The 10,456-nt window shown below is 31.8% G+C and overlaps 1 protein-coding gene across 4 annotated transcripts in view; it reads right to left on the reverse strand.

Moving 5' to 3' along the window:
- Window positions 1–5,365, reverse strand: part of LOC133180976 (peripheral plasma membrane protein CASK-like) — a 91,828-nt gene extending 86,463 nt beyond the window's left edge. For all 4 annotated transcript variants that reach the window (XM_061315464.1, XM_061315463.1, XM_061315462.1 and 1 more), the window contains exons 1-2: window positions 5,238–5,365; window positions 2,244–2,312 (exon numbers count right to left, since the gene is read on the reverse strand). In XM_061315464.1, coding sequence (XP_061171448.1) covers window positions 2,244–2,302 — 59 coding nt within the window. In that variant the 5' untranslated portion in view covers window positions 2,303–2,312; window positions 5,238–5,365. The remainder of the gene's footprint in view (window positions 1–2,243; window positions 2,313–5,237) is intronic.
- Window positions 5,366–10,456: the final 5,091 nt, after the last annotated feature.

The raw sequence follows: 10,456 nt of genomic DNA on the forward strand, positions 1-10,456 counted from the left end.
TCCTCCTAATTCTGCTCTCTGTTGAATATTTGAATATCTGAATATTTCCTCTACTTAATCATTACTCCTCCTAAATCTAATGCTATCTGTTGAATATTCCCTCTAGTTCATCATTATTCCTCCTAAATTTGCTATCTGCTGAATATTTCTAGTTCATCATTACTCCTCCTAAATCTGCTATCTGCTGAATATTTCTAGTTCATCATTACTCTTCCTAAATCTGCTATCTGCAGAATATTTCCTCTACTTAATCATTACTCCTCCTAAATCTAATGCTATCTGTTGAATATTCCCTCTAGTTCATCATTATTCCTCCTAAACCTGCTATCTGCTAAACATTTCTAGTTTATCATTACTCCTCCTAAATCTGCTATCTGCTGAATATTTTCTCTAGTACACCATTACTCCTCTTAAATCTAATGCTATCTGTTGAATATTTCCTCTAGTTCATCATTATTCCTCCTAAATTTGCTATCTGCTGAATATTTCTAGTTCATCATTACTCCTCCTAAATCTGCTATCTGCTGAATATTTCCTCTACTTAATCATTACTCCTCCTAAATCTAATGCTATCTGTTGAATATTCCCTCTAGTTCATCATTATTCCTCCTAAACCTGCTATCTGCTAAACATTTCTAGTTTATCATTACTCCTCCTAAATCTAATGCTATCTGTTGAATATTTCCTCTAGTTCATTATTACTCCTCCTAAATCTGCTGTCTGTTGAATATTTCCTCTACTTTATCATTACTCCCCCTAAATCTAATGCTATCTGTTGAATAGTTCCTCTAGTTCATTATTACTCCTCCTAAATCTGCTGTCTGCTGAAAATTTCCTCTAATTCATCATTACTCCTCACAAATAACAAACAAACATTTACAAGTTCTAAGAGACTTTGTAATCTTCCCACACAGCAACATTTCACCCTTTATATGTTCAATGGTATGTAACAATATCAAAAGGTGAGAATTCACAAGTCACATACAGGAGAAAAGCCTTTTTTTTTTTTACATGTGTATCTTTATTCAGGCGTTGATTAATTATATACATAATCTGTAATACTGGGGCAGTATCAGATGGCAGATTTTTCCCCCCTTTCTATTGAATTTTCACCAAGTCCTTCTCACTTGATGTACTAGTAGATGCTGAGCATGTAACCATTAGTTGGCTTTCAGATTTTGTGTGTGTGTGTGTGTGTGTGTGTGGGGTGGGGGTGTGGAGTTATTTCTTGGGTAATAATGTTTATAACATGAATTGTACCAGTAAATAAGATTTTTACCCTGATACACAGCCTGTGTTAAAGATTGACAATACTCAGCACCGATTACATAAGATAGAAAATATCAATACTGAGCTATTTTTCTCAGTTTCATTAACCAGTATCTCTGATTACCTTCAGCTAATTAAATTACCTAGGAAGACAGACTTGTAAATATAGGAGGATGGTGATTTTCCTGTAAATCTATTCATGTACAGAATATCTGATAATGTAGAATTCATTGCTCAGTAGTGTGGACTATCATGACTATATAGGATGTGATACATAGAAATAATCTGTACTTTTTTATGAATTGTTAACATAACTGTCTATTCCTACAAAGCTTTACTCTCAAAAGCAATGACTATTGTTATATTAGGTGAGTGCATTAATAAATAATGAGTTGCTTTAACAGTTTGGGTAATAAATAGAATAAAAATATCTTGCAGAAATTTACTTCTCAAGAAAATGGCAATTTTAAAAAAGCAAGTCCTCTATCCTGATGTTTCCAAATAACATATACATGTATGCTGCAAAATCAAATGACAGTCCACCATGTTGCAGAAAAAGAGAGGGAGAGGGAGAGGGTTCTACTTAAGAAGAGAGAGAGAGAAAAATTGTTCTACTTTAGCAAGCATTCTGAGCAATACTAGTCCCATAGTAAGTGCAATCTGGTTCTCCTTATGAATCAAAAAGAACAATTTTTTGTTAAAAATCACCAAAATGAATCCAAATGAAAACTTGATCTGAACTCATCAAGGCAGACAAATATACCAACAATCAGCTCAATATCTCCAAGCACGTAGAAAAAAAGTTCTAAGAACCAAGTGGAACAGCTAGACAGAGGAACAGACAGAGAGACAGACAAATGAACAGGAAACCCATAGTCTCCTCCAGTTTCATCAGCAGGAGACTAATAAACCCAACCACAAGAATTCCACTGACAGCTATGGTTATCATTCAAGTAACTTAATCTTTCACTTACTTGCCAATGGTCTCCCAAATGTCATACACATCGTCAAATAAAACTTCATCATCAGACATCTTGGATTATCTGTTTAAAAAAAGATTTTAATTTGAACAAATTAATGTTTCTATGAATAAATCATGATATATTACAAAATTTGAGTCATTTGAGATTCAAAATTTTCTTCATCAAAATCAGTTTTCTTGTGAAAAGATCACAATGCATTAATTTAAATTTGTACTACAAGGTACTGTGACAAACTTTCACTTGTTCCTGTTTGTCATCCACAACAATTGAAACAATATTCTACATGTGTATGAATAGATTAGACTGTTCAACATTAACAATTACCTTGCATCCACATAAAAACCTTCTCAGATTTTTAAGGGGGTGAAAACATTACTGCAGTAGAGCAAGCCAATAAGGAAGAATAATTAGAGGTCTAAAGTTACAATACTTATGTCTTCTGAATACAAGAGCTTCAAAGTACATGATATGTACTTCAAAACATTTACCTACACTTGCTTTTCATGTACATATAAGACAAGAGTAATGTATACTTTTCACTCATTGTTAACCCATGGGTGCATAGTACATTGTAAAGGATTAACTTATCATGCTTGTTTCAGTTCTTATAGTGTGATAAAAAACAATCAATACTTCAGTATCTGGGTGACCCTATTTACCATACTATCAGAAAATGAAGTCCTAAAACACTCAATTTGCAAGGATAAATCCCTCCTCGATACAGGCAGGTGAAAGATTAAAACCAGAAAAGGTCAACCTGATGAAAGCAGGGTTTTCTAAGCTGACAGCTAAGTGGACACTGAACAACAATACATGTTGTAGTGTCTTGTCACATTAGGCAGCATGGCATGTAAAATGTTGTAGGACAATGCTTAGGTTTTTTTCACTGAGCTTAGGCAAGTAGATCCCAGAGGTAGTTTCTGATCAAGATATACATTCTAAATTATGTTTTAAATGTTTTACCATGCTACCTATGAGAAATGAATTTTTGGGATGTCAATGTTCCTTTTTTACTTCATTTATATAAATTAAGGATTACAAATTTATGAATAATATTGACCCAAATGCCATATCTGTGGTAAAAGATAACCAGAAACTTTTATATAATTTCCATGAATAGAAAATTTTGATGCATTCTAGATCCTAGGTGGTATTAATACATTACTAATTCATTCTAATGGAACTCATAAATAAAACTGGTTGCTTGAAATGCTAATGGGCAATTAAAAGACTTGACTTTAATTTTACCTTGGAATAGACTGCTAAATGTCATGATAACACTTAGTATGTAGATAAAATGTACATCAGTTGAAATGTCTTACTACATTAATTACATTGTTACCACTCAATACAATAAATAATTAAAATCAATGAAGTATGATTTGTCTATCCTGATTGCCTGTGGCATCTTACAAGCGTTTGATTGTATCTCAGATAACTGAGACAGATCGTATCTTATATTCATTTTTGTTTATTCAACTTTCCCTACAATCTGTGCCAGATCCTTATAATATTGTTAACATAAACAGGAAAAATTCCCTGGAATCTCAGGTTACACTGAAAACATGGTCAATTTGAATATGATATTCTTCAAGTAAGCAACATCTTGAGCTTACGAAATGATACATTTATAATTCTTTTTTTTTTTTTACAATATATTTTTAAATTCAAGACACAGTCAAGTTAAATGCAGGTGGTTTCTGAGACTTCTAAGACTAAACTGACCAAATGTATACTACCTAATGTATGGGAGAAATTATGGGAAGTTTTTAGTATGCCTGTCCCCAGAATCACGCAACTGCGCATGAATGAATTTTGGCTCAATTTTGCGATTTGTGGCCTTTTTATTGTTTTTGTTGATCGCTCACGCGATTGTATTTATAATGTACACCACTTTCGGCGGCACCTATTTTAGTGCCATATTTATAGGGACCGGTATACTAGAAGTGTTCGGAAATTATGCATTACTAATATGTGGGAATTTAAATTTAAACATGGTAACTACATGCTATGTATCTATATCAAAGTATTAATCTGTCAGATCTCTAAAAATATTGTTTTCACTAGATTGGCTGAAAGAAATGCATATTCTTTTTTCTTTTTACAAATTTTATACAAATATTTTCAAAGAGAGTAATATCATACTGTAGATTTTCTTTCCTTTTTTCTTTTTACTCCTGCTTGTATGATAGCAAACATTGGTAAATATTGAATTCAGCAACCCATGATTGCTTGCTTACATTGTCTCCATTTCTTCATCACTGCATGACGGAGAGCAATCTCCATTGCAGAGCTGTCGTTCATTCCTTTCTCAGACACCTCTCCAATAGGTGCATGCCATGATTTTTGACATAAAGTTAAGTAAAAAACATATTCCAAAGATTATTTCAATTTGAAACTATAGTTCCTTCGTAAATATCTACTTTAAAGGACAAACATTTGCACAGGCATTTAAATATAATGAATTCAAACGCACTTTTTCTTGTGCTTATCACTGTGATATACACGAACCAACCACCAAAGTGAGACTATGAGCCGATGTTAGAGAGTGGATGAAGAGATTGAGGAACATAGGTTTCCTGTTATGGGGAAAATGTTCAGAATTATAGTATATCTGCAAGATGTTAATGAATATACATAATTTTTTCGGTTAAAGGCAGATTTTGTTGAATCAGTGAATGCTGAGATGTTGAGTCATTTTTTTTTAAAGCATGTATTGCGTTTATGAACAGATGAAGAGAAAATTCGGTCCTGATAGTTGGGCCTATACATAATCAATTATTTACCGCTTTGCTTCTCAGGTCCAAGTTGTTAATATACATTCAATATAACGAATTATACGAAAACTGACGCATTAATGATTTTCTAACGTAAGATAATAACAATGTAACACGCAGGCAAATTGGGTCAAACTCCAACCATAATGTTTAAGTTATTACCTTTTCGGTAAAATCTTAAATCAATATTATCAGTTAAAATATTTACCTCATACAGAATCTTCTCTACAATATCATTGTTTTCAAACGTATATGTATTGCTGATAGTGCCGGGTAGGACACGGAATATTCAACCCAATTAAACTTTTCAAAAAAACCTATGTTGACATTTCAATTGATTACGTGAGATCTCGTCCCATAACAGACTCGGACTATGAATAACTCGGCCTATTACGGAGTCGGCCTACACATACTCGGCCTATAACGGAGTCGGCCTATCGCTAAAAAAGTATGATAAATACATGATTTAGCAAACTTAATGTAACTATATTTTAAATCAGGCATGTTGAAGCATTGCTGTATACTTGCGATCGTAGCATTATATAAATTTTGTAATAATATACCTAGTATTATATAAATAAAGTCCCTCCTCTAAAAATGATTATAATGGATTACCAAAAGTAATGTAATCACACATATGTTCTAGATACACTTTTTTTTAATATTATATATTTGGGGTTTATTTTTTTCTGTATAGATTTTTATTTTATTTTTTTTTTAATCTACACTCCTACTTTTGTTGATAAAGAGTTCTAAATCAAATCTTATCATTTTATTGTGATAGACAAAAATATACATATATATGTATATGGCACACTTTATGAAGTATATAATAACTTCTGTTCATTATTTACTATGCCCATGAATAAATACCAAGAATTAAAAAAAAAATGTATTTGTTCATAAAGTTTATTTATTTTCTACATATAAATATGTTCAACATCATCTGTAACATTTTATACATTTTCCATAATAAATAATGAAACATTTTTCAAACAACATATTTATAATTATGATGCACATCAATGTCACAAATGTCCAGTCCTTATGTTGATGAAATGTTCACTGAGGAGAGCACAAAGTTCATCGTAGAGCACTAATCACAGTACACAATAACACAGAACACATAACTTCATCTGCAACATTTCAAAATAACATTTTCCATAATAAATAATGAAACATTTTTCAAATAACATAATTTATTTATAATTATGATGCACATCATTGTCACAAATGTCCAGTCCTTATGTTGTTGAAATGTTCACTGAGGAGAGCACAAAGAAGTTCATCGTAGAGCACTAATCACAGTACACAATAACACAGAACACAGAACTTCATCAGTCATTGGAGGGCCCATATATCTTGCCGCACTCGCTGAGGAGCTGGGAAACAGTGCGCTGCCCATCTTCATATTCCTCCCATGTCTGGTGTAGCCGGCATTCCATCCTTCTTTGTTTCTGTCGTTGGTCCCGGAGGATTTGTTCTTCATTCACCAGTTGGTGTGTTAGTTCCACAATGTCTGCCTCTCTCCGTAGAGCAGGAACGACTGTGTAGAAGGATTTGTGGCCTCGCCCCAAATGGAGATTTTAGGGAGGTCATGGTCCTCTGGTGTGATGTTTTCTAGCATAACATCCTCCACAATACGTCTTGCAGGCTTATGGATGTCTTGACGAGCTGCTGCTTTCACCTAGATTGGGATAAAAGATATTCAGTTAATAATAAATTACATTTAGATTTGGGCATTGAAAAGACCATTGTGTGTAAATTTATAAAAATTATCTATGAGAGAGTTGGCTCTCCTGGTTAGGTCATTGTTAGCTTTTTGACTTTGTACTTTTTCTGTTTCACGCATGCACATATATTTAACTATATTTGTAATATGTCTCTACACTGTACTTAATGTCAGTTTATGAGAATAAATTCATTGTCATTGTCATTGCATTGATTTTCTGTAAAAATACAGGTAATGAGAATAAATTGCACTTGAATATATATATATATATAGAAAGTTTTTTAGGATGTAGTGATATTTTCATTTTTCATATAAAGTTTTACTAATAAAATTCTTTTAATATGAACATATATATATTTAATAAATTTTAATCTGACTGTAACAAGATAATGTCTTTAACATTAAAGTTATTTCTAAACACCTTTGCTTGATGTAAATTGCTTTGATAAGACTGAAGGGGATATGTTGCTTATTGTTAAATGCTATCAAAACATGGATATCCATAGAAATATCTGTGTATATACACATGTACATGGATGATGATAAGTGTCAATGGTATTCCAGTTTTATAAAAATGCACAATATAGTAATTGGAAAAATTCGACTACTTATAACATTTTTTTTCACTTTTATCATCATATTGCACATTTGCATTCTAGTCACACAAATGTAATCAGATATTGTTTTACACTTCGGAAATTCTTTTTTGACAATTAATGTTTTTTTTTGGCAACACTAATTTTTTTATCATTTTTTTTTATATCATTTTTTTAAACATCAACCATAATCATAACTTGATTATACAAAAGTTACTATATAGTCCACATTTAAAGCTCAATACATTGAATATTATGAGGAAAGTCTTTATTGTCAACATAAAGCATTTATTAGATATTTGGCAGGTATTTAGACACTATCTAAAGACATATTCATTTTTTGTATATCATGAATGAAATACTTCTTAAACTTAACTAACTTCCTAAACTTAACTAAACTAAAATATTTCAAGCAAACTTTTCTATTATTGCATTATACATGTACACAGGTCATCATAAAATATATATTTAATTACTAATACACACTCTGAGACAATTTACCCAATCTAATTCAGTTTTTTAATTCTTAATACAAACTTGCCATAAGAAGATACTTATAGTCAAATACTATGGTGTAATAATTCAGTTTGACAAATTTCAAATTTTATTTTTAAGCATTTGGAATTCAATTACTAACACTAAAACAATTTCTATTATTAATAAAAATAATACATACCCGTATTGCACACTCTATGTTGCCATAAGCTGCAACTGTCACATTGGAGGGCATGCTGTCTGGTAGACACCTTCCGCGAACACACAACGCACTCGTCGGAACCCATTTCGAAAATGAATAAAATTTCTTTGGTACCATTCTAATTTCTAGCATCGCAAAAAAAAAAAAATCTCCTTTGATAAGCAATTATTAACATGCATCAAAGCGGCTATAGGGTGGACAGAGCAACCAATTACATCTGCGTAACAAGTATATTGTTGAAACAACAGTACACTTTTACATTATAATAATTATAATAATTATATTGAGAATCTAATAGGTTATTCAATTAAATTTTGATTGAAAGTCAAAAATAACACAAGCGGTATATTTCAATTTGTAAAATCATCACCAAAGCAAAACTTTTTGTTTGTAATACATTGTAATACATTAAAAACATCTTTTAAAAATATACAATTTCATTAAATATATATATATATATTTCTTTAAATTCATTACAAATATTCTATTCTATATGTATAGGCCGAGTCCGTAATAGGCCGAGATCGAAATAGGCCGAGTAAGTTATAGTCCGACTCTGTTATAGTCCGACATCTCTAGTACCCATTTCAATTATATATAAGTAAGTCGCGCATGGATCAATTCGATATAAATTGAGCATATGGGCATTTATATGTGGTGTTCTAGATAGAGGGTCTGTTATTCTAAAGATGTGTGAAGTGAGAGGGTTTGAACCCTCATAAATTTTACAGGGGGAGAGGCATATTAGAAAACGAATGTAAATGGTCGTAAATTTCATTGTTTAATTTGTCTCAATGAATGAACATGAAAATGTTAACTGAGTTTTTAGACAGCAAACTTTGACCAAATGGCTATCTAGAGTGACCCCGTGGCGAATTTTAGAGGGTGTTATAGGGGGTGGCAACCCCTTCCCCTTTTGATTGTTGTTTCTGCAAACGTTTGAGGTTGGAGGTGATGGATCGAGAAAGAACGAGTTGTGTATATATAGAAATAGAATTTTTGGATTAATCGGACCTTGTTTAGCATTAAAATTGTGAAATGGAATCGTTCAAAAATTCCTATTTATCCTGAGTACACATGGAATAAACAATCAAAATAAGAGATTTTTTTTTCAATACTGTCTTAACTGAAATAAATTGTATCAAATTAAACAAGCAAATTCAAAGAATTGTGGTCCCTCGCTTTCGGTGTCTTAGTGGATGGGATGCCATTATTTACTGATGGCATATTGTAACTGTTTTGTTTGTGTGTCCTGTCTTGTCTGTGCATTATACAAAAAGACATAAATTATTGAATTAGTAACAGTTATGGCAAAAGATTATAGCTTCTCAAAACTACATCAAACTTCATGATCAAGGTCATGAGGTCAAATATCATCATAAAATCCGTATACATATATGATATAAAAACCCTATCTTTTCTCATTCAAAAGAAATGACCAATTTAATGCAATGTTAAAATTTTTCATTAGTAGGTCAAATTTCAAGGTCAAGGTCACGGGGGCCAAAATTCATAGTATATTTTGAAAGGTCTTGTCACAGATAACGTCCCGCGAAAGCAGGGGACAATTATGCCTGTGCATTCTTAAAATACACTGTATATGTTTTTTAAGTTAAAAAATGTCTTTCAAATTGCCAAAATCCAGAAGCTTCCGAGGGATTCCCCCGGGACCCCCATCAAAACTTTGCCATTCATTAATCCTACATGTAGCAGCCGGACCCAAGCGGCCTCAGCTAGACTCCCGCATATCAACATATCACATGTATGTTGGCTAGCTGTGCCACTGAGAATGAAAAAATCACATATATTTTTAGGGAACATATTTACGAATTGGAGTTGTTAAATCAATCAAATGTCAGTTTCTTTATTCGTACAATCGCCTTTTTTTATTTTTCATGTATTCTTACTTAGTTAGCATTCCTATCAAAGTCCTGTGGCGTGGTTTGTGAATGTAAACATACGTTCATGCCAAACACAAAATCACCCCTCAATTTTAACTCCTCCTTTTTCAAAAATGTCAAATGAGATCCAATATGGGCGACCCCTCCTTAATTGTTCCTTTCATAAACATTTATTGGTTAAAATATTACAACTGTAATAACATTTGAATATAAATCATATTATATAACAAATATATAATAAATGTATTTATACATAAACATTTGAGTTAATGGGACGTGCATGGGACATTAAAATGAGGTCATAGGCATGCAAATTAAGGTCACTTGGGACAGTTTAAGATCCTGCGGCCTTTTGGACTTTTTCTATAAATGATAAATATATTTTTTTTCTTCCGATTGGTAGATATAAAGTTAAAGGATACTTCATGAAAAAAAATTAAAATAAATAAATAAATAAATAAATAAATAAATAAATAAATAAATAAATAAATAAATAAATAA

This window comes from Saccostrea echinata, unplaced genomic scaffold (assembly GCF_033153115.1).
Source record: "Saccostrea echinata isolate AGI-Se365-2 ecotype Australia unplaced genomic scaffold, CSIRO_AGI_Sech_v1 ptg000008l, whole genome shotgun sequence".
NCBI classification, from domain to species: domain Eukaryota; kingdom Metazoa; phylum Mollusca; class Bivalvia; order Ostreida; family Ostreidae; genus Saccostrea; species Saccostrea echinata.